The sequence below is a fragment of the Eubalaena glacialis genome, chromosome 1 (genome assembly GCF_028564815.1).
Source record: "Eubalaena glacialis isolate mEubGla1 chromosome 1, mEubGla1.1.hap2.+ XY, whole genome shotgun sequence".
NCBI lineage: Eukaryota > Metazoa > Chordata > Mammalia > Artiodactyla > Balaenidae > Eubalaena > Eubalaena glacialis.
The window spans coordinates 167,170,756-167,196,157 of record NC_083716.1 but is presented as its reverse complement, the minus strand read 5'-3'; the positions used below and the strand labels follow the sequence as shown (position 1 = coordinate 167,196,157).

The 25,402-nt window shown below is 44.2% G+C and overlaps 1 protein-coding gene across 1 annotated transcript in view; it reads right to left on the bottom strand.

The window, feature by feature from the left end:
• Positions 1–25,402, bottom strand: part of PKP4 (plakophilin 4) — a 243,941-nt gene that overhangs the window by 9,048 nt on the left and 209,491 nt on the right. Inside the window, exons 13-18 of the mRNA XM_061184041.1 lie at positions 14,261–14,444; positions 9,749–9,866; positions 8,045–8,236; positions 7,667–7,840; positions 4,445–4,595; positions 645–840 (exon numbers count right to left, since the gene is read on the bottom strand). Of these exons, the coding sequence (XP_061040024.1) occupies positions 645–840; positions 4,445–4,595; positions 7,667–7,840; positions 8,045–8,236; positions 9,749–9,866; positions 14,261–14,444 (1,015 nt within the window). The remainder of the gene's footprint in view (positions 1–644; positions 841–4,444; positions 4,596–7,666; positions 7,841–8,044; positions 8,237–9,748; positions 9,867–14,260; positions 14,445–25,402) is intronic.

Sequence of the window (25,402 nt, the reverse complement as noted above, 5' to 3'; positions counted from 1 at the left end):
CCCTACACTTCCCGCTTCCTTGAAGGAGTCTCTGATCTGATGCTAAGGCAAATTCACAGTCACCGCTATAGCTCCGTGACAAGAAACCTTCAATTTTTGCCACCAATCCTCTAATCCCTACTTCTGCTGCTTCATCACTTGGGTGTCACCCATAAGCGAGGTATGATCCAAGCCCAGGGCACATCCTGAGGTCACACAGCAGGCTCTGGCTCTGCTGCACGTGGTGATTTTAGGACCTTCTGGGAGGAAATAATCCCAGAACTGAGGATTTAAGAAGATGTTTTCGCAGAACAGGCCCTGGAGCCTGGAGCAGAGCCAGAGGTCCAAGGGCGATGGGGCCCCAGGTTTTCCTCCTCATGAAATGTCTGATTCTTCCAGGAGTCAGAACGGCCAAATGTGGCTTTAGGGACAGGAACGACGGTAGGGGTGAGGGATGCTCCAAGAAAATAAAGAGCAGAAAAGGGGCCACATGACCACAAATACCTCTCCCAGCAAAACAGGTTTTAACTGCTGGAAACTGCTTAGCTTATTGGCACGTGAGAAGTGCACAAATAAATCCTTCCCAATAAGCAATGTATCCTCAACCAAGGCCCTTGTCACAGGAATGAGGGCCTGGCGCTGCCGTCTCCTTGCAGCAGACTTGCCTGTCTCCTCTGCCCTTGGTTATGTTCACCAGCTTTTCTATGCCCCCCGAGTCAGCCAGGGCCTTGGCATTCTCCATGTTCTTGCTGGTGACCTCATGCAGGGCGCAGCAGATGGCTGCCACGGTCTCATCCGACAGCACGGTGGGGCTGGCGCCACCCGGGAGCCGGTTGACCAGGTCTCGCATGGCGTATTTACCTGCCCGAGGCAAAAGAGAGCTCATTCCACTTTTGGAAGGGACCCGGTTTTTGTTATTGTTGTCACTGAAAGGTTGTGACTGTGCAGTCTCTTGAAAACAAAACCTCAAAAGAGACAATAACAGGAAAGAAAAAATCCACGGTAAAGAAGGAAATGACAAACATTTTAACTGTAAGGGGCAGGTTAACATCTATGGCCGTGCCACTCGAGGAAATGATTGGTTTATAAAACCTTACTGCAAATTGCTGAAAGAAAATGTAAATCAGGGTATAAAACTGGGTATAACGATCAAGTTGCTTTAGTTCCACTATTTTCATTAACAGCAAGAATAAAGGAATTATGATAGTAAATTTTATTCTCCATTCAATTCCTATGCATCATATAGGAATTACAGCTTCCTCTTAAAGCTTTTAAAAACTTTTCTTTGAATAAGTTTTAAGCTGGACCAAGTTAAGGCTGCCAAACAATACTTTTCATGAAATCTTTCTAGATCTCAACATGTGAACTGGGTACAGTTACACATTTTTTTTCCAAAATTTTTGAATTTTATCTTATTTTTTTATACAGCAGGTTCTTATTAGTTATCTATTTTATTGGTATATATATGTCAATCCCAATCTCCCAATTCATCCCACATTTTTATCAAGTTGACGGTTTATATCAGTTGGTCTGACACCAGTAACAACATGCTCGTTTCTTTTAAAGAAGACAGAAGTATAATTCTGGTATGAAGATTATGGGTATGTTACGTCCCAGGAGTAATGCAGTAATAAAGTTCCCGATAGGACAAGGCTGGGGAGTCCCTTCGCTACTGAGGCATTTCCGTACAGATCCTCAATTTCCCTTACTCTTCTCCAAAAAGAGATTATCTCAAGCTTTTTCCATTTCAATTACTGACTGACAAACTGGAATAACTGCACTGCAGACAAAAGAAATTGACTAAAGCTCAAGTAAATATTTTCTTAGCTTTTCTCCCTATGCTAATAACTGAGTGGATGCTAAATGGGGTTTTTATTGAAGACCTATTTATATACAATGGTAAGCAGGAGAAGACAGGGCCTGAGTACACGCTGCATAATTTACAGCATGTCAAAGGGAAGACTCGGGCATACTCACAGAGAACATTGTTAGGAAGAGTGGAAAAGCAGTGATGACACTGTAAAAGCCAGAAGATAAATGTGGTTTTTAAGAACAGATGATAAGTTAGCACTGGTGATTCTGAATACTCACGAATGACCAAAAGGTCCACGACATGTAATTCGTCACTTCGCTACGGCACAATTTTAAAATTGCACTCTGGAGGCTTGGGAGAAGGCCAGTCACTCGGTCTGTGAGTGACCCTAGCGGTTCCTTCAGAGCCTGCAGCCCAGACAGCTGGCTTGGTCAGACTCAGCTGAGTATGCAGCAACTTTTGTGAACTGACAAAACTTTGTCTCCTCGTGAAAAACGGCTCTGGAGAGAAAGTCCATGGCTAGTGCTGGTGATGGATGTGAGGAGAGAGTGAAGAGGTCAGAGAAGGGCATGGGTCTTAGGAACAGAAGTGCTGGGTAAATCAGAGTCAAATACTGAATATGGGAGGGGCTCAGACCACACAGGAAGGAAGGGATCCTCATGGGGAAACAAGAAAAAGTGACTCCTGAAACAGCTCAAGAGTCCTCCAGCTGGGTAAAATAATGCTCATCAGTGGAGAGAGAAAACACGCGTGAACGTTTAAAAGGGGGTGAGGACATTCACAGAAAACACAGGGATGCCCCGAGAGAAGGCCAGGCCCCTGAATATACATTCGTTCTTCCCCAAGGTCTTCGCACTCATGGAGCTGGCTGTGCACCCTCTGCTCTCCCATCTCTCTCCTCCCATTTGTGGAATGATAGGCCACAAGGTGTGTGTGGCCAACACTGTTTTTTAGCATTAAGAACTCCAAACTATACGGGCCTCTTATAAGAAATTCAAATAATATAGATGTAACAGAAATAACTTAAAAAATATCTTTAGGGGGCTTCCCTGGTGGCGCAGTGGTTGAGAATCTGCCTGCCAATGCAGGGGACGCGGGTTCGAGCCCTGGTCTGGGAGGATCCCACATGCCGCGAAGCAACTAGGCCCGTGAGCCACAACTACGGAGCCTGCGCGTCTGGAGCCTGTGCTCCACAACAAGAGAGGCCGTGACAGTGAGAGGCCCGCGCACCACGATGAAGAGTGGCCCCCGCTTGCCGCAACTAGAGAAAGCCCTCGCACAGAAACGAAGACCCAACACAGCCAAAAATAAATTAAAAAAAAAAAAAATCTTTAGGGACCTAAAGGATTTCTCTCAGGGAAATGTGGGATTTGGAGCTATAACACATCTATTGGAATCAGGCATGAGCCAGACTATGAACAGGGCATGGAAGAGGCTCCTTTCCTCTCCAGGGGGTACAATTTGGCCCAAAGAAACACTGTTTTAAGAGCAGGTTAATCCAGGCAATAATTTAAAATAGCATGTCTACCAGGCACTGTGTGAGGGGCCATGGTGACTCCTCATAGCCACTCTCTGAGGTAAACATTGTTGTCCTTGCTCCTTTTCTCTCTCCATCTTTGTCTTGCTCTATCATGGCAGGTGTATTTTAATGTGAGTTCAATATATATTCACTAATCCACATAAGATCTTGTCAAATTTTCCCTCCTTCTCCCCTGACCTGTCCTCAGCTGTAGGACTGGCGTGGAGCTGGGAGGTTAACAAGGAGCATTTTCACAGCAAGCCCACGGTGAGGAGAGCAGGCATGGGCAGCTCCCCTTCAGAGATGGGAACCAAGGAAGAGTTTTCCATTTAGATGAAGGAATGGAGCCCACATGGGCTCCATACAGGACACTCCAGGTTATACAGCCAGTGAGCAGCACAGCCAGGGTTTAACCTGAAGTCCACTGGAGGGTCTCTGATCTCTTCTTCTCCCCACACTCTGCTTGGGATGTGGCCATGCCCTGGAGGCAAGCAAGCTAAGCTGCCGTGGGTGCACAGCTTTGAAGAGGCACTCATTCTCAAGTTCATGCAAGCGCCAACCCGACATCTGGATGGACCGAAGGGTGAATGCCTCCTAAAATTTTGCACCCTATGTGCCTCACTTGCCTTATCCTCATCCTGACCCTGCCCTGGGGTCAGGCCTTGGAACAGTGCCTCTGTTTTAAGGTGAGCATTTACACAGATGTGAGAGGGAAAAGCTATAAAACATTCATGTGATTTCTTTTTTTTAATTTAGAACACGGTAGTATTGGAGAATTAGCAGATATGTCTCAAAAATCAGAAAAGGGAGAATTAAACCTTTTTTGTTCTTCAAGAAATGACTCTCAGGGGAAATAGATACACCAAATCTACCAAGCAGTTTTATAATGTACGACTGAAATTGCTAGCTCTTCTGAAAATTTACCTTCGTGATCCAGTGTTTAATGAGCCTGCCTCTTGCTGAAAAGGAATGGTCAGAAAGGACAGACACACGGGTACCAAATATGCCAAGACACCAGGGACTAGGACTGAGTTGCTAATCATGTTAAATGTCATATTTTTATAAATCAAAAGCAGAGTTTTATAAACGTTGTTGTTTCTCTCTTTATAGCTCACCTGGTCACCAGAACATACCTATGAGCTCCTTGTTGCGAACATCTAGGGCCATATTCCTCAAGGCAGTTGCCACAGAAGAAACAACTCTATCATTATCCATTCTCAGAAGTTCTACAAGGATGGGGAGCCCTTTTTCTTTGCGGACGGCTGCTCGGATGTACGCTGCAAACTAGGAAATAAAACAAGGTAATAAGTAATATAAAACAGAGTTCAACTCTCAGATGTTACTGTTGCCTAAAAAAAAGATGTTTCCAACAGATAAACTAATAGATTAAATGTTTTCTTTCCAACTGGAGATTAAATCTGTGATGCCAGTCAAGAGAAAACCAGTCTGGGAGAAAGATAAGCTAGGATGACTGATTTAAAAAAGAAATCCCAAAGCCTGAAAACCTCAAGCCACCATCTGGCAGATATTTTGGGGTAGAAAAGAGAAGGCAGTGATTACTTTCTACTTCAGCTACGTAAACATGATTAAGGATGGATGGTGTGTCTTCTCTGCAGTTGGCCCCAGGCCAGGTCCAGAGGCTATAAATAGGATGGCAGAGAGGGTAACTGGTCAGTGCACATTAAAGGAGAACCTGTTTCCATCAAGTCATTTCTCCCCTGTATTCTCTGCAACAATATTTACAGTTTAGTAACCTTTCAAGGAAATTGCTTGGAAAAAAATCCCTTGCCTCAGAAGAAAAGGAATTCTCCAGGAACACTGAGCATTGTAATTCATACACACTGGTGAAAAAGTAAGTATATTTGTGCGCAAAATGCTTTACCATTCAAGATTAGTTAGCTGCTGCTATTTTTTTTTAATCCACAGTCAAGAACTTCTTTTGTGATTAAGAGGCAAGTCTGTATGGTGAGTCAGTTTGGGCACCGTATGAATTGGGAATGAACACTAAGTCATCAAGGAAACAAATAAACAAAAAAAGTAACATCTGAAAATGGGTCTTTAATCTTGTTTTGAGTTTTCACTGACATTTTTACCAATGCAAATTATCTTTCAAAATTTAGGATAATTGAAAAATGTTGCTCATAAAACATCTAATACTTTCCTGCTGTGGTCAAGACACGAGGACACATATCTGCCAGCCCTTTGTATTATTTTGAACATGCAAATATGTGACTGACTACTCAGTTTCCTTAATACCAACAGAATAGATTATTCTAATAACACAAATAAAAGGAAAAGATGCATTTCAAAGATCCTATTAGCTTTCTTCAGATGAAATCAATACTCTTATTTTCCAAATCAAATGATATCTGCAAGGGAAATAGAATACATGACTTGCTATCAGGTAAAGGACTTGGGCAGCTTTGGCAACTTCTCTCTCTGAAACCTGCAAGGACAGAAGCAACACCTGTCTCGCTTGGAGACCAACGGGCTCAGCCCAGCCCTGGGTGCCTCCCTTCCAGAGCACTACAGCCATCACCACTCCCAGATAGCTTCTGACTTGATCACATCTGTGGCCATGATTATCTTGTTTTCTTAATGAGGGCCAATACTTTGATTTACTATTTTAGTCACTTTTGAAATCACTTCCATATAATGTTTATATTTTAAACGACCTTGCCATTTAACGTTTATTCACTAAAGATCCCAGAAAATAAAATTCTACAACTCAAATCGTATCTATTTTAATTATTGTCTTTTTCTTATTATCATCAAATGATTCTCAGGTCATAAGAAGCTGGAGGTGAACAATGAGTCACCAACATAACTATTTTTGATACTTATGTGCTAGGCCCTCTCCTAGGTCCTCCACATTTATTATCTCATTTAATCCTTAAAACCACCAAATGAAGTAGGTATTATTTCCATTTTACAGATGATGAAACTGAGGACAGAGAGATCTGAGGCCCCCAGCTAGTAAGGGGGGTGGGGGAGGATTCAAAGCCAAGGGGTCTGGCTCCAGAGCCAGCACTTAGATGCTAAGCTATTAGCACTTTTAATTTTTTAAAAATTTATTTATTTATTCACTTTTATTGATCTATAGTTGATTTCCAGTGCTGTGCCAACCTCTGCTGTACAGCAAAGTGACTCAGTTACACACATATCAAGAACAATAACAAAACAGCCACGGTGTCTTAGCACTAGGCTGTAATTATCTGTATACATTCATTACAGCAGCTGGCCGCATGAAACAAACCTTACCTAGGCCTAGCAATGCTTTTCACGCTCAGGGAAAAAACGATGGCCAATTTTCATTTGGGGAGGGGGTGATGGAGGAAGTAGTCAAAAACAAGCATTACAGTAATTCTACTAAAATATACTTGTTAGGAAATTTCTAGAGGTTGAAATGTTTCAAACAAGGATTGTCTGGGAAGTTCTTAGATGACATTTAAAAAGTTTTGAGAACTTGCTTATAGTGGTAACAGTAGAAATCACCTTCAGTTTTCCTAAAGAAGTCACACACGTATTAGTGGAGGTGGAAACTTTGCCATGTGTATGTTCCATAAGTGTCTGAGAGAGGAATGGCGGCCCAGCCTCAGCTCTAATTCAGGCCCTCGGCATCTCTCACCAGACTCCCCTACAGAATCCCAGCCTCGACTGTCCTCTACTTCAAATTCGCCTTCTGCGCTGCTGCAGACGGGATCCAACAGTGTCCACATCAGCCTGTCTGTGTCGTTGGTCTGCTTAAACCCTTTCAGCAGCCCCTCTGGTCCGAAGGTCAGGTCCCAGCTTCTGAAGCTTGGCCGTCAGGCCTGGTCACGAGGCCCAGCTCCACAGGGGCACTCCTCGTCCCACCCCCCACGTCCCGGCAACCGGCCTGTAGCCTCCACCCACAGCATCCTCACTGTGAGGCCCTTCCCCTGTTGTCCCTTTATCTGGATGGTTCCCTCTACACCCCGGCCTCGACTCTGCTGGCTTAATTCTACTCATTCTTAAAGGTTCCATTTGGGCAGCACCACCCTTCCAGGACCCCTTCCCTACGTTCTGGCTCCCCTCTTTCCTTGCCTTTCCCTCACCTGCCAGGCTGGGTTAGATGTCCTCTTCCAAGACCCCGCTGCACACATATCCCATGGGGTCTACACTGTACTGGCTCCATGTGTCTGTTTTTCTCGCCAGCCTTCAGCTTCTCATGGGGAAGGGCTACGTCATATTCATCCTTGGATCCCCAGAGCCGACTGCTGTCTCCCTGCTGTTTTCCTCCCCGCCTTTACCAAACTCTATAAACAACCGTGTCCCTTTCCATAATCATTGCTGATCTGACTGCAAGAAGTGTGCACAAATAGAAGACATCCTACCTTCCAGTTTCCAGCAGAGAGGTTCTGGAGAGATCCAGCAGAGCCTTCCAAGGTGGCCGGGTTGGAACTTTCTGCTAGAAGAGTCAGATATGGTTTTACCACTGACGGATGCCACAGCATCTCAACCCCTTTGGGGGACTTCGACAGTCCTGGGATAGGACCAACTCCATCCCACTGAAAGACAAAGAGCACGCATTAGTGGAAGCAAACATGTGAACACAGTATCCAACACCTGAAAACGTTCCTTTCTGCTAGACTCAGCTAGAGCTAAGCAGAAAAACTGCATCATGAGAAAAAAATTTTTTCTTGCCAAATATGTGATTTCTCACTCCCAGAGGAAACGAAACTTTAGAGTTTCATGTCAAGTAAAATGCTAACTTGATCCTCTTGTGGTGTTCTCTTTTTCTTCTTCTTCTTCTTCCCCCAGCAGCTTGGCTCCGAGTCTTTGCTGGGAGACTCTTTTCCGAGTAGGTCATCCAATTCGTTCAGCCCCAGTGGCCGGGCCTGGGGCACCTCCAGCTCCAGCCGATACGACAGGTTCCTCAGCGTGCACACGCAGTTCTCCACGGTCTGAAACCCAACACAGTGTAGGATTAAAACCACTGTGGCACGTTAGTGCAAAGTGTTTCTGTACTGAGCACCAGTGATAGTAAAGAAATGTAGAACATGAAAGAACTGCTTTTCACTTTATGGGAACTGCAACAGTCTAAGGTCAGAACGGTGATTCCAGACTGTTGGCAGGACACCCAATGACAGAGTGCAGAGCCATCCGCAGTGCAGCTGACGATCTGACTGCCTGCTGAGTGAAATGTGCGAGGCTCCGGAGAAGAAAATGCCCAGGGTTCAGCTTCAGGGCTGCCGCAGTGGCAGAGATGCGCCCAAGTTACCAGAGCCTCCCCCACCTTCTCACCACTGGGAATCCTCATCATGACAGCCGGTGCTACCAGCCTCCACCCCGGGCACAGCCCCTCCCCGCAAGCGCCATCTCTGTCGTCTCCTTCCATCTCCCACCTCCCCCCTCCCTCTGTGGAAAGTTCCACGATCTCTGCTGATGTTTTGCCTTCTGCACATGGTCTTCTGTTCCTCAAAGTCTGTATCACACCTCTAAATGGGAGGCCAACTCACTTCAGCTAAGTGTGTCTAAAACCAAGTTCGGTTTTGCCTAGCGAGCTCCCCTTCTAACTTGCTTATTCCTCTCAATTTCATCCGCAGATCTTTTCGTTCAGTTGAAGCTCAAATAAAAACTTGGCTGTCACTTTGAGTTTCTCCTCTAGCTCCCTCCCAATCCTACCACTCATTCTTCTTTTCCCTCTTAGACCCCTGTTTACGACCCCAGGCCTGTTTGTGGCCCCTCTTCGTCCAGCCCATCCTGAACAACAAGTGCCCGGCCTGCCTTGGGACTCCTGACACTTTTAGTCCCTGCTTCCTGTTTCTCCCCACCTTCCCCGGCCCCTGATGCTGGGGCAGACCCTGGATGGCATCACAGCTGAAAAATGATGAGCCGAATTCCTTGTGAGAGGGCCGGGATGGAGGAAATAGGAGGGGAGGATAAGGGGGACATGCTGGCAACAGAGGGAGTGAGTGAAAGACTGCAACCCGCATGTAGAAAGGGGCATCCAGAGTTGGTACCGAGGCAAGAAGGGCAGAGAGGTTGGGGGGATTCCAGTGCCTGGACCAGGAACTTTTATTCAGTAGATACTTAGATACAGATGGATTTGACTGTAGCGGCAGGGGATACGGAACTGGAGGAAAGAGCAGCGGGGCAATCACCTTGACGATGAGCCCAGGAGAACCCACAGAGAAGGTCTGGACCCTGGTAGATCCTTCGCCACATGGAGTCACTCAGTTTTCATGGTTCTAAGGCTATTTTCTTAAGTTCGCATGTCCCTGTTAACTTGTAATTTTTAGAGACAGTCTCCCTTTATTTATTTACTTTGAGATAGTCTCCCTTTAATCTGGAGTGCAGCCTAACAAGGAGGACAGGGTCAAGAATTCCAGAAAGAGTCAATGGCACGCGGACAGTGGCGGTCGGCAGCTGCTGTCCTCTGCCACCGCGGCGTTCTCGGCCAGGCGGGCACTGACCTTGCTGTCGTAGTCGGATGTGTTCACACACGTATGGATCACGTACAACAGAGAGTCCACCAGCCCCTCACAGGATCGCATCTGCTTCCGCGCTTCCTCCCCCGCGGAGCTGAGATTCCTAGACAGGCAGAGACACGGGGGAGCTCGTTAGCTGCGGAGCCTTACCTTAATGATCTGAGAACGGGTGACACAGCAGCACGTAGATCTGGTCTGAAGAGGCATTTGGAGCCTGCATTTTAATCTCGAGGAGCTCACAATAATAGCCAGCCCCCCATTAGCCACACAAATAGAAGGGAGCAGGGGCACTTGAACTTTGTATCTCTCTTGTGATAGGCCACCTTCTAACCTCCTAAAATAATTATTTTGGGGCTTATCTTCAGTTTCCTCAAACGTAAGAAAGGGGGAATAACAGTAAGTACCTCGTAAGGTTGCTGTAAGGAAGAGCTGGGCTGCTACATATGAAGCAATTAGGAAGTGCCCACCACGTAAAAGGATGTTTGCTAGCCACGCACGGTAGCTGTTTTTAGACATCCTTTACCCCCTTGTTAGGTCGTAAGGTCTTTGCAGTCCCTGCACCTATTAAAATGTTTTGCATGTAGTAGGTGGTCATAAATGTTTCCTGAACGAACAGAGGAAACATATTTCTTGTATAAACATTTCAAGTTAAATAGGAACACTTGCTCATGCCACAATTTTTCTTATCTTTTTAATTATTAAAAACCCTGAAAATTGTTTTAGGTCTCAGCCATATGGAAATTTGTGCTATCACTTCAACTTCGTGAATCGATACCAAATTATAAGGCTCTATTTTATGTGCCATTAACAAGGGTTCTAGGCTAACTCTGAGATTTTGCAAAACTTAGACTAGGTAAGGGGGATCGGGAATGACCTTTCTTTTCACCTTTGTTTTCCTGAGGCCAGAGATACTATCACCCATGATCCCTCTACTGTTCTTTTTGTTTATTTGCTACTAAAAAATATTTAATAGCCAAAGTAACAAAGGCACTGATTAATCATGTGAAGGTGTCAACAAAGTAGAAGAGATGTTAGACTTTAACAATCAGTTTGAAGTACAAAGTCTGAATCAGCTGAATATCAACCATGGGAATAAACAAAAAAATAAGCTGCATATCTGTCCCATACAAAGAGAAAACACTTATTATCTTCAATTCCATATTAAATATTATCAATCCTATATCAATACTGACCAGCTACTAGAACGTAAAAGAATCTTCAATCAATATTACACAAAATATATTCCCTAACTAAAATTAAATAAAATTAGAAATCATATAAATTCATCTGCCCCACTTATTTGAGATATTAGAATACATTCTTTAATTCATGACTGTATTAGTTATATATTGCTGTATAACAAATTACCCCAACATTTTAACAGCTCAAGAAATAAATACTTGTTGTATTATGGTTTCTCTGGGTCCAGCATTCAGGTGCTTCTTAGCTGGGTGCCTCTGGGTTGGAGTCTCATAAGGCTATAATCAAGCTATTATCTGGGGTTATAGTTATCTGAAGGCTCAACTTAGGAAGGATCTAATTCCAAGTTCACACAAGTGGTTGTTCCCAGTCCTCAGAGAATCCACTTTCAAGTCCATTCACGTGACTATGGCAATCCTCACCTTCTCACTGTTTGCCAGACATCAGTTCCTGCCATGGGGGTTTCTACCTGGGGAAGCTCACAACATGGCAGCTAGCTTTCGCTCAGAATGAGGCAACAAGAGAGAGAGTGAGCAAGACATAGGCCAGTCTCTTTGTAACATAATCTCAGAAGTGGCATCTATAACTTCAGAATTACTATTTATTTGAAGGATTTCACTCAATGAAAGGGGAATACACATGGGCATAACACTAGCAGGCAAGAGTTTTTGTGTCCATCTTAGAGGCTTCCTGCTACAATGGTTTAAGAGAAAATAAAAGTAGAAAATATAAATTAATTATGACTGAATGACAACAGAGCATTACATATCTAAAGTCCCTCTACTGTTCTTATCCAGGGTTACCTCTCAGTAGCTCTCAACAGCTAACTTCTCCTGTTCCTCTAACAGGGATCCGGTATCCCTCTGGTTTTCCTCTCATCTTGCCGTCTTCCTTTCTCAGCCTCTCTGCCTGCGGGTCCCTCTGCAGTGCCCAGGGCTACTTTGGTCGCTTCCTATCTTTATCTTTGTGCTCTCCTGGGCGGCCTTCTTCTGCTCCTTGGATTTAATACAACCTATGGACCCGTGACTCCCCAGTTTTTATCTTTAGCCCAACCCCTCTCTAGAACTCCAGACTCGCTTGTCCAGACGTTACATTTACCCACATGGATAGCTAATTAGACAGCTCAGAGTGGGCCAGCCAAAACCCTCAGGGCTCCTCTCTCCACCCTTCCTCCGCCCCTCTGCCTGACCTCATCAGCAGCACTTCCGTGCTCCCAGCTGATCCAGCCAAAGATCTAGGCGCTGTCCTTACTTCCTCCCTTTTCCTCGCCCCTCATATTCAGTCCACGAGCAAACCTCGTCAGCCTCTACCTCCACAACGCACTCCGCTCTGCCGACCTCTCTCCGGTGCCTGGCCTTTGTCACCCTCATCATCTGCCTTCCTGCCCCCACTGTTGCCCCCATCACAGCCAGAAACCATCCCTACTCTTGTGAGTAGACCCTCTGATGGTTCCCCATGACACTGGGCACGTAGTATACTCCTTGCTCTGATCTAAAAAAATCCGACGTAACTGGTTTCACTCTGCACCTTGCCCATTAAGCTCCAGCCTCAAGCCCCTTCCTGCCCCAGAGGCTTCACACTCCCCGTTCCCTTTGTCTCGATGTGCGTCCTCCTCCCCTCCCCCACCCCCCCTCACATGAGCAGCCCCTCGTGGTATTTCTGAGTAGGCTTAAACTTCACCTCCTATGAGAGACCGACCGCCTGACCATCAAAGTGACCACCTAGTAACTCTTACATCACCCCTATTTTTTAAATGGCATCTGTTGTTATTTTCTTGTTCATTTATTTACCTGTCTTCATCAATAGAACTTGGTTCTATCCGAGCCGCGACCTACTCTATTTTGTCCATCACTGAATTTACACAGAAGGCATTCACCAACTGTTAACAGCCCTGAACCACTGGGGGAGCCTGAGCATGCGTCCTGTCCCTGGGCCTCCCCTGAAGCCTGGCTGAGGGCTCACGGCCTCCCCTGAGCCAGGTACAGGGAGATGAGATGCTGCCCCACAGATCAGCAGTAGAGGCCATGTGACCCGCTCTGTGATGCAAGAATCTGAGTCAGGGAACTGGCCTGTCTTCTAGGAGCCTGACTCTTGTCGCCCCCTCCCCTGCCCCAGTTACCCATCACAATAGCGGAAGGCTTCAGAGCAGAAGCCCAGGCCCCTCCCTCCCCCGCCTCTCGAGCTCTGGTGTAGAGATGCTCAGACATCTTAGGTTAAATGGTAAATAGCGCTCACTGTGTGTTAGACACTACACGAAGCATTTTATACAGGCTGAGTCTTCACAACTCTGAGATGTTATTATTACCCCTGTTGTAAAGATGAGGAAACTGAGGCTCAGAACGGGACAGGAAGTCAGTCTGTCTGAAGCCAGAGCCCACTCTTGTTGTCACCAGGCCACTCTGCCCCAAGGTTTCTGTTTCAACTTCCTAGTAAGCCTGGGAAACTGGGTGGAAATTGAGCTGATGAGAGTTAATGGCAAATAGTGAGCAGTACCGTGTACGGTCAAAGGAGGCTTTATGGATTTTAAATGCTAAAGATAATGACTGAAAAGAGTATTTGGGCTCATTTTCATTATTTATAAAACTCAAACCCAATGATTGCTTAAACCACACCTTTTTGCACCCTTTTAAAAGCAAAAAAGTTTTAACCATTACATTTAAAAAGACTGAAGTCTAATTAACAGACATTATGTTAGTTTCAGGTGTACAAAACAATAATTTGACATTTGTATACATTGTGAAATGATCACCACAATAAGTCTAGTTACCATCTGTCACCATACAAAGTTACCAAGTGTTTTTTTCTTGTGATGAGAACTTTTAAGATTTACTTTCTTAGCCTCTTTCAACTTTACAACACAATATTAGTGACTACAGTCACCTTGCTGTACCTTACATCCCCATGACTTATTTTATAACTTGAAGTTTGTACTTCCACATTTTGAATTTAAACAAAAACCAGGCTGCCAACACATTAGCAATCAGAATGTGATAACCAGAAAAATGCTGTTCAAGTGGAAAACACTGGAATTTTGACAGTAATTTCAGACTGAAAGGGCTTTTTTGACTGATCTATAGAAGAGTCATTTATAAGATAATGTCTCTCAAGCCACTGCTCTGTGCTCACAATGTTTTCCTCATAGGATAACAAAGCCCAGTGGTCTAAATTTTAAAAAAAACTTGGAAACTTAGAGAGATATTAATAAAAATGAAATATTAAATCATCCTGAAATCAACTTAGCTATGACACATATTATTTAATCACAGACTTAATCGTAAAGAAGAAATAAAAATTTACCTCAGGCAACCTGTCGTATTACGCAGAACGAGTGAAGTCTGAAATTTAATTTTATGATCATCATCAAAAGAAGAGTTATTCCATCCAGAATGTGGAACGATCACAGTGTTTGTCAGGGTTGAGAGAGCATCTCGGATGATTGTCATCTTTACGGCATCACATGAGGATAAATTCCAAAGAACTCCTAAAGAATGAGATTTTAAATATCAAATCAATTAGAAATCCTGCAGTTTTAGTAATGAAATAACATATTAGCTTTAATTGATGGGAATTCAGTCTGTTCCAAACCTCATCTATGGCCTGAATTTACAACCAGGCTGGGGATGGACCTCTAATAAATGTTGACTGAACATATGTAAGCTTCTGGCAGTATATTACCAAGTCGTCCTTATCTTAAGTTTTGGAGCCTATGTATCTATCAGGCAAGATGACTACGGTTTTGCAAAACAAATTAGAGTTACTCTGTGAGGGGGAGGGGCACAATCCAATCAAGGGTCATAAATATGATGCATCTGTGATGGTTATAAAAATGTGGTTCATTGTATCATCCCTTACGTTCAGTGTTGTGTGTGACAAACCATTTTTAAAATTTAGTACTTGAAAAGAACTTCTCTTTCTCAAAAGAAGGACACTTTCTCTTCATCACACTTCCTTTTCTTACTTTTGCTACCAGGAAGCTCATGCTTAAATATTATGCTTGCAGTGACTTGCACAAAGGGTGGTTACATTTGTCTTATCTCCCTTCTTTAGATAAGGTTTAAACATTTCTACTTCCACGTTAAGAGTTTTATCAGCATGTGCAAGTTACTACCATTCCTTTTTGGATACAGGCGAGACTAACAATAAATTAAAAGCTCCCAATATTGTAATTCGTATCAATACTGTTAGGACACCAGACCTTAAATGTAGCTTATTAGAGTGTTATTTGAATTATAAGCATATTAGAGGGTCCTCATTTCTGTGTCAACCATAAGAGGGTTAAATTATTGTTATAAAGCACATATTTCCTAATAGTTACTCTTTTAGAAATTAGAGCAAATTCAAGATTATACCTACTCTAATGTCATTTTCACACTGATGCATTTTCCTAAGTAAGAGGGGATGGGGTGGAGGAGAGATGGTACAGCTGGATCTTCAGAGCCCTCTACACTCCTGATGTATCCTTGGCAAGTTGCATCAGTCAGTATAGTGATTTTAGAACTATCAACACACAAAAACGCTCGAGGCCTGTGGAGGGGAAGGAGTTGGCAAAACCCGCCCATGTCCATGGAAGCATGTGAGGCTTGTGAACATGACTGATCTAGAGTGTTGGGCCAGAGACAAGACTGAAAACTGCTGCTCTGGCGCTGGTGACCAAGGAGCTAGCCTGTAAACTGCCTGCGCAGCCTTCTCGGGGCCTAAAATTGCAGGGCCCCTTACGAAGGAGGGAGGTGGGAGAGAGCTGACAGGAGCTTTCTTTCTTTATGGAGGGAGGAGGGGTTCAAGCAAAGGGCTAGAACTGAAGAGAGTAAAACAGTACTCTGTGAACCGAGAGGACCATCCATTCCCCGCACATCTGCCCTGACCCACTCACACCGTGGAGGGATGGTCGATGACAGAGGCAGATGCTTGGGCTTTGTCCTGGGAATCACCCTGGGTCCTGACTCCTCTTTCACTTGGCTTTGACTTCTGGCCTTGCTGATTGGGTTTCTCTTGCTCCCCCAAGACTTTCATCCTTTCTCTGCTCCTACCCTTTGGGGTGGGACAGCCCACCATAAGCACAGCTTTTCAGGACCTCAGCCTCAGCGGTGACCCATCTAGTCAGGCTCGGACTCGAGGGGGATTTGGACAGTTTAGCATCGGGAAAAGGAAGGACCCTGCTTTGCCTCTGAAGGCTTGTTCTGTCCACCACGACAGACCTTCGTTTCCACAACTATCCCGTGGCTGATGGTCCTGGTGAGAGGGCAGGGCACACTGCAGGTGCTTATGAAGTGAACTGAAACTCCACAAGCTGAGCTACTTCTCTGTGGATTCTGACACAACTGGCTGCATCTATGTGAGTGGGTTTAAACCGGGCTCCCTGGACTCTGGGGGTTCCGCTGGGCTCTTAGGGGCAGCCATGCGGGAAGTGGGGGGAGAACTGGCGGCAGGGCTCCAGATCCCACCCCAGTTCACCGGGAGCAGCTCCATCCTTATCTGTTCTCAAGACTGGGCTTCACTGTATGTTTCTGTTTGAAAAAAGGGTTTTGTGTCTAAAAGACATTTGAAAAGCACTGTATTAGGGGAAAAGCATCCGAGGACAGATGACCACAGAAGAGACCTTGGGCTCTAAGGATGAAAAACGAGTCTCTGGAGGTTGGTTCTGACCCAAATGATAGGTTAGGGGAGAGAAGACAGAAGGAGAGTGGGTTGAGGCACAGAAGCATGGATGATAGCAGCCGCCACGAATAGGGCTTTAACATTTTCTGCCAACGAGGCCAACCTCACCCCACCCAGGGCTCTGAAGGGGCCTGCCTGGGGCCTGAGTCAGCCAGAGGGGCAGCATGTGGTCCAGAGGCCAGTGGTGGGGAAGGGTCATTTCCTAACCTCTCCTGATGACAATTTTATAACATGTGATTCTGAAGGCCACTGGAGCAGTTTTTCTCTCTGTGAAAGCATTTCAAAGTCCTCACTCCACGAAATTCTACACATGGGGGAGAGCTGCATTTTCTAATAAGCTACGTTCTACTTCACAGAATAAATGCATTCCAGTAATGTTAATTTAAGGCAAGGTTTATGGAAAGTAAAGTCTATCATACTGTAGGTTATAGGTATAAAATTAGATACATCTCTATGGAAAATTAAACAGTGCTGAGTCACACACTTCAGGTGAAAACATGACTAAGAAGAGGGGTGGTTCTTACTTAGCACATTGGATCTTGGAGCTGAGGCCTAGAAGTTCTCCAACTGCTGGCAGAAAAGCTTGTTTTTCATGGTTCCTGCCTCCACTCCTGGCTACTTCTAAGATCTACTCTGGCAAGAGGAGAGTTCCCAGGTTTGTGGATTCGCCTGACTTTCTGTGCTGGAACAAGGATTTTGTCTGGCTCTTTCTTTTCCTTGCCAGGCATTTAGAATGACCAGTGGAGTTATATGTCATTCTACAGTTTACTATTAGCCATTACATCTACAGGGGATTGGAGAGCAGAAACATTCGTAAATCAACATACACAGTAGTAACTTGGCCATTTACTATGGTTTTACTCTGTGCCAGGCACTGTGTGCTTTACACATAATACCTTAAAGAGTCAAGATGCACAAAATGAATTCACTTCCCATTTAATTATTTGGTAGGCTTGAAATTCTACATGTTGACTTTTTACAGGATGATGAGCATTTCTTTTTCTAAATTTAATATTAAATTTCATTAGGCAAGTATAATGAGTAAGAAACACTCTATTATCCATTCTTTTATATGTCTGGTTACACATATGCAGGGGACATAATAGGTGCTCAGAAATATATGTTGATGGATCCAATTTAATAGCCTGTATTTGCTTTTAGATTTCCCTTTTATTTTTTGCCTGTCAGATTTAGCACCTAAGTATGTATTCCCTCCCTTTCACACCTTTTCTTAAAACTGAGTGTCCTGAGAGTGTCCCTTAAGGGTTGTAACTACATGGAGAGGGTCAGAACAGTGGTCTGGATCTTTAAGGGAATTTGCCAGCATAGTTTTGCCTGCTTTTCACACGAAGACCAAAACGGATGGTTGCTGAAACTACCACCCTAGCTGTGGGGCTAGGAGAATTACGTTGCTGCTTCATCTCCCAGAACCAGAAGTTAAGTTACACCAAAATGCCTGAATCCCCATCCCTCAGACTGCAAAAAGAAAGGACCAGTGTTGCCCAATTATAAAATGTTAAATTATTTAAAAATACGTAATCCTTCAGTAGACTTGTAGGCCAGCTGACTAGGTTATCTTTCGGTCAACTCAGATGACTCATAAAATCAGTCTGCTATAGAAATTAAAGCTACCTCTCCTGCAACTTCAAAAAATGTTCAAAATTATTCCTGATCAGAAGAAATGAAAGACTGTATTTTTGCTAAGTCTGTGGCATCCACACAAAGGTAGCTTTCTGATCCGGCATTAAGAGTTACATTATCCCTCTAATCCTGTACTTTGCTATGTAACACAAAAAACTACATTTGGTATGGATTTAACTCGCCATTTTGAACATCAAAGCAAGTTCCAAGACATTGGTTTTTCCTCCCCACTTTCTTTTTCAAAAATAAAGGTTACGGAGAGCCAAAACAACCAGTTCTGATCAACCAACATTGGATGAAGAAGGTTCACTTAAACTTAAAAGCCTTAGCTACGGAATGATTAATCTGGCTTTTCTACTCAGAGTAAAAAGCACCATTCTTAAGACCAACTGATAATACCTGTGTGCACTTGCCTCGCTAAAGCAGTAATAAAACAATGTTCTCTCCACTTACTCTGTCTAGGGCTTCATTTAATGGGTCAGGGAGAATGTTCCTAGAACAGTAAGTAACGAATGGAAAATACACCAGCTCCCATATGTAGCGAGACTGATGAGAAATACAGAAATATTAGCATTCTCCATCAACATGATAAACCTCCAGCTCCGACGTCCTAGTGCAAAATTATTTTCAAAAATATTTAGCAGCACACTCCACTGTCTCTTGGTTCCTTAAAAGAAAGTTAAAAATAAACTATAATTCAGTTTAGGAAACTTGAGGTTTTTATTTAAAGCAATTAGCTATTTGTTGTGAGAACTAAGAATATATATAAACAAACTCATTTTGAAAATATTAGGGCATTTCCTGCATACTACTGTAGAAAACGCTGCTTATTCTCTACCACAGGAAAAAGTACACATAATTATGAGTAACCAGTAACCACAATGAGAAACTGCCATAAGAGATGAAAGTTCATTTTCCCCACAAAGAATGAATAAAGTAATTAAAATACCATTCTCATAAATCCTAGGCCACAGAATTTTGAAAGAGTGCACGTTTAAAACTAGCATTATAGCTATTCTTACAGCCAAATGATAATTTCATAGTTAAATTAGAAACTGATTTTACTTGGTTAATTAAAATAATAGCACCATTTGAAAAATGCATTTCTTAAAGGACATTAGAAAACCAACCAAACAACATTTTGAAAATGTTATTTCTCTCGCAGCATAAATACATAACAGCCTATGCAACTGTTTTTCCTTTTCTGATATGAAAGAAATCTAAACCCATTAATTTTTATATAGTATTCAATTTTTGCTGCTTCCTAATTATCAAAAAAATACCCGAACAAACAACCCCTCCTCCCCAAACTGCACAACACAAGGGTTCATGGGCATTGCAAAAAAGAAAAATAAAACAGCCAAAAAAGTGCTAGTGCACTTCAAATATCACCACTGGACATGCCCCTGCATTTTCTTTCATGAGTTGGCCTCATGCTCAGTGTCTGTTCCTGACATTCTTGTTTCAGACATGCTCTTTCATGAGATGTCCACGAGGCACCCAAGCCTTAGGGGTGCGAAGAGTATTAAATCAGAGAAGAGACAACAAGGTCTTGGCCACATCATTCCCTGCACAGAGCAAGCATCATGATAAGTCACTATCATGCTTCAGCTCTCCGGGGGTCAGAACTGCCTGGTATACATGTTCATCCCCTCCCGGCTATTCTGCATCCATGGGCTGCTTGGAACAGGCTGGTGTTGTGTATACCCACCCTGCAAGCATTCTTGCAGGGGTAGAAATATTAGACCAAAAGTGAAAATATAAAACATCAAGGCTGCAGATTGCATATACGCGTCCAAGCATGTGTGCTTCTCGTAAACCCATAGTCTGTGGATAACAAGGCAGGAATATGGGCCTGTGAACCCAGGGCCCCTGTCTGCTCCTAGCACGTGCCTCCATCGTGATTCCCGAGATAGTCTCTGGCTGAAACACCCAGGATCTAGCAAAAACACATCTCCATTTCTTCTCTCTGCAGCTGCCCCGAAGCTCTTCCCTAACCCCAGTAGGGTTTTTATAAACCTCTGTGACTTTCAGTTGGGCAGAGTAATGACAAGATGCTATGGCTACTATATCCTGTCACAACACGGTCACCTGCATCCCTGCCCACTTCCGGCATTAAATCTCTGTACCTCATGCCTTTTAGACACATGTTACTTATACCCAAGCACAGCCTAGACGTGCATCGTCCAATACAACAGCCACTGGCTGCATGTGGCTATCGAGCACGTGCGATGTGGCTGGTCCAAACTGAGATGTGCTGTAAGTGTAAAACACACCCTGGATTATGAAGACCTGGTATGAAAAAAATGAATGTAAAACACCTCATTGTTTTTATACTGCTTACAAGTTGAAGTGATATTTTGGAACTATTGGGTTAAACAAACTACACTATTAAAATAAACACATTTTTCTTTTTCCTTTTTAATGTGGCTACTAGAAGTTCAGAATGACACGTGCCCTGCGTTTACACTTCTGCTGGAAAGTGCTGGTAGGGACGTTTTCATGTCAGACTCTAAGGGATACAAGTAGGTGAGCCCTCTGCTCCCAGGAGGCCTTGCCACAAATAGTTGCAGCACCAGGCCGCTCTGACAAAGCACCCACCAGCAGGAAGAGCAATAAGGCCAGCTCCACAGAAACGCCAAGCGGCAGGCACTGTGCTTCTCACCGGGCAGCTGGTACCGGGTGAGGAGATTTGCCGGGGCTCACAGAGCTGGAAGGAAACAAGTGGATCTGACTCTGGAGCCCACACTCACTCCTGACACCATGCTGCCTCTATCCCCCTGGATATTTTTCTTAGCAGGCAAACCTCTGCCTTGGTGTGGAACTGGAGACCACTGCGTTCGAGCTGGCGTGTGAAGGGCAGAGGCCAGGGAGCAGCGGGCTGGGGGGGTGCCCTCCCGGCTGGGAGGAGCAGGAGTGGGGAAACCTTGAGGCTAGGGTTGGCCCAGAAGGTGAGGTGAGGATAGGGGCTGCAGATTTGGACCGGCAGCTGGGGAAGGACACACTGCAGGGACAGGCGTTATCCCAGGGGGGGTACAGTGAAGCGGATGGACCAGGAGGGGCGAAGCCTGTGTCCCAGGACGGTAGGTCAGGGAGCATGTGATGAGGACGTGACGGAGTGCAGAGGGGATGGGAAAGCAAAGAGGAAGGGAGAGTGAGTGCTTGTGATGAGAATCTGGAGCCTGCCGCGAGCTGAGGGTGACGTCAAAGATGAGTCAGCAGTTCACCCCCTGTGTGAGAATACGGTACAGATAACAGAAATGAGGAAATCAAGGGGGCAGCGGGAAAAAAGTAGTGTGAGAAGTGTCTATTTTGTGGCTTCAGGTAAATGACTCAAACTTTCCACCAGGACTGAAATGCTGTGAATAAATTACAAAACTTAAACAATTGAAATAATGGGAAAGCAGTTATTGTGAGAGTGGGACAAAAGTACTGTCTTCAGTTATAGAAATGCCTTTCTCTGGATAAATTCCCAGGAAAACAAGTCCTGGTGGTGGATAATCGTTTCCAGGGTTCCCAAGATGAGACCATCTCAGTAGAGGTTCCTGAAAACGTGTGCAGTGACCCGCAGAGCGCCTGAACGTGCAGTCCTGGAGCTGGCTTACAGGCCCGGCTCCTGGCTTCCTTCTTCCTGTACCCCTGCTGCCAGGCTAGGCTTTGCTACACTCCTTGCTGGTTGGCACAGCTGGCATCCTAGGCGGTGGGCAGTGCAGCTGCCCCGAGAGCTGGGGTCCTGCAGGGAGGCCTGGCCCGGCCAGCCTGGTGGGCTTGCCTCGTGTCCCTCGTTGCTCCCTGAGATTTCCTGCCCAGCTGAGGCATCTTCCATGCCAGGCATGGGAAGGCAAAGTCAGGCCCTGCTGCGGTCATGGTGGTCAGGACCTCGGGTTCCCACCGCAGTGAGTGAGGGCTCAGGTGATCTGAGAGAAGGAAGCTGCCCAGGAGGGGGCTGTGTGGAACCGAAGACTTGAGCTAGCCGCAGACGCTGCACACGGTGTGGCCCCAGTCTACATATTCAATCTGAAGGGGACTGCTCCCGCTGCTTAAATCTGTCCCCAGCCGAAGGACCTGAATGATAGATCTTTATATTTCTAGTCTTTAAAGAACATAAGCCTTTGTTTCTGTGATTTTTCAGGTACAAAGGTGGATCACAGCGTCTTTGAAAAGATCTATCGATTTCTAAAGCTCCATTTACAGAGCCACTTTGCATTTCACCATATTCTTTCTTACCTAGGTAATTTCCCAACTTCAGGGGTAGGTTGAGGGGATTAGTGACATCATGGAGGCATACAGTTCTATGTACCCTGGAAAGGCATTTCCTCTGAAAATAAATGTTTAAAATTCAGAACTGCTGACTAAGAATTGCCCGTAAGGCACGTAAAGGATGATTCTTTCTGTTAGGGGGGGAGGTTGTAAAAGCGAACAGGTCACATGAAGGGAAAGCCCCCTGAGAGAATGGCTCTGATGCAGAGGTGGCAGTGGGAGCAGTGACCTGGACACCCTGGGTGCCCTTCAGGTCGTTTCATGCTCTGACAGAGGATTTATTTACACTACCACAGAGATTTCCCTGGGACAAAGTCCCACAGTTGTAGGTTCCACAGCTGACTTTTATGTGTTCCAGGAAGCTGCTTATTCATTTGTAATGGCACTAAGGCTTCCACTTTGTCATCTGGTCCGAGCAGAAGAAGCTTAGAGACGAAAGTGCCTCCAGTCCTAAGCCACGGGAAATAAGACAGACTCAGAAACTGCAAAGTACCCGAGGGACCTGGGTGGGGTCTCTTGGGCACCTCTTTTTGAGAACTTCGTCATGTGCTCTCATCCTTCTCATACTGACGTGCTGTCCAGTCGACTGAGGGAGTGTCATCACGGGGCCTGTCTTGTGCTGAGAGACCCCACCCTGACCACTGGCTGACCACCTGAATTCTACAGGAATCTCTGAGTCTCCCCACTTGACTGCCTCATCTTGCTTGGCATTCAGAGGCCCGCACACAAAATAGAATGTCATATTCCACTTCCAAGGTCAAATCTTTTCATACTCAGACTGTAAATCTTGAAATACTCACAAGACTAAAATCACAGTTCACGTGTTTTCTAAGCAACCTGAAGCTTTAGGATTATACCTAATCATTAGTTTGATGCGGCTGTGCTAGTGACCAAGTTCAAAAATATTTATCTACCTGGGTGAAATTCAGAGAGTAACTGAGATATTATGGGATTTTTTTTTCCTTTTCCCTTTTTGGTGGTAATTTGAGAGAATAAGGGAAATGACATGTGAAAATGGACATCTGCACCCTCCCCCAGATTTTGGGGATGGGCCAGGGCGGGCAGAGGCAGGAAAGGAAGAGCTCCAGCCTGCATGTCAGAAACCCAACCTCTGGACTCAATCTCTTTGTACCCCAGTTTCTCATCTTGTACTACAGGGGGCAGAACAGAAGATTTCTTTAGGGCTCTTTCCAGCTCAAAGTTCTGTGACTCTGAATTAAGAGTTGTCGCATTTATTAAACAATTTTTGTTTTGTTACCAATAAAACTTTTGTCATTTTATTTCTCATTACTAATTTTTATGGTTTGAAATGTTCAGTAAATAGGAGAGTGCACGTTCCTCTTGCTATTATTTTATAAAGAGGGCCAAGTGGTAAGGATCTTACTGACTTGGGCTCGGAATTGGGAGGCGATGTTGCTGGATTTCTGAAAACTACCCATGAGACTCCTGACAGCTCTAGGGGCCCACAGAAAGCAGGACAGAAAGTAATAGGCCAACTCCTCTCTGTACCAGGGAATAAATGACTGTTTTGAAGGCACATTAGTTAGGCCAAGGGGACATGTTTAGTAATCATTTCATTCTGTAATGGTACATAATCATCCAAAAGGCTGAATGCATGTCCATTAGGCTCTGGCTCTTTATAGGATGTCCTGTTCTTTGCTAAACTTGAGCCTGGCCCATGTACCCTTCCTTGGTGCACAACTATCATTTTCTTATTAATTTACTGTCTAATTAGAAATATGGAGCTAATGATCAGGAAGGGAATATGCCTAATTTCACATTCTTCATAGCGTCTGGAATCCGTTGCTGGCATCCAAACATTTTAAAATAAACAGTGTGGAAATATTTTACTTAGCCATATGGATGAATAATAATCTCTTCCTAAATTGGAAGGAATGTGAATATAGCAGTCATTTAAACAAAGTCCATTATTATTCAAAGGCTACTTTTTGGTACTTAACACCAGTGTTAATGGGGTAAGAGAAGCATGATAATTTTGGGACATCTGGTGCATTAAAAGGTAGGCCTCCAGATTCTATGCAATATCTTCAATTTATATAGTTTTAAAAAATGATGCTTTCAGGATGCTCAATAACTTGAAACTCATATATCCTAGCTTAGAAACATATTTAATTATCTTGAACAAATGAGTTCAACATATCTCTTCTAGTGACAAGATGTTCCCACTTTCCACCCATAGTTTGTGGCCTAGCAGACATTCATTTCATAACCCAACTGGGGAACAACGATACTTCATCCAGCTTTCAGGTTTAAACACAATAAAGGTAAAAAGTATCTTTGTAATAAAAACCTCAGCCTAAGCACCTACACATATCAGCAATTACTGGAAGAAAAGCTCATTAGGTTCCAACCTGGAACATGTTCAACACAATGAAGAAAACACAAGAATCATGTCACATACTAGGGAACTATTTTAATTAACAATGACAGCCACACTGTCCTGGGAAAATACACTGGACCAAAAGTATTTTTCCTTTCGCCCCCTGCAAATTAAGATGTGGCCAAAAATGCAGGCCCTGGGCAGTTATTACATTTAAAGCAAAGGCAAGACATCTTTTTAAAAGAATAGCTAAAATTTCTGCATTGAAGTGCGTTAAAAATGCCAAACTGAAAAAAAAAAAAAAAGAAAAAAAAAATGCCAAACTGAAACAAAGGGAACTGGAAGAAAAGGCTTTGAATTAATAACGAGGTTGAATTACTTAATATTAAGGACAATAGAATACCTAGTTTCAAGGGGATAGTAATTTCTTCAAATAACACAATATTTTGAACACAATGGTTCATTGTGCTTTAACATTTCATGACCCTAAGTTGACTATAGTTTACAGTGAAGAACTCTTAGGCCATACCTACAAAGGCCAA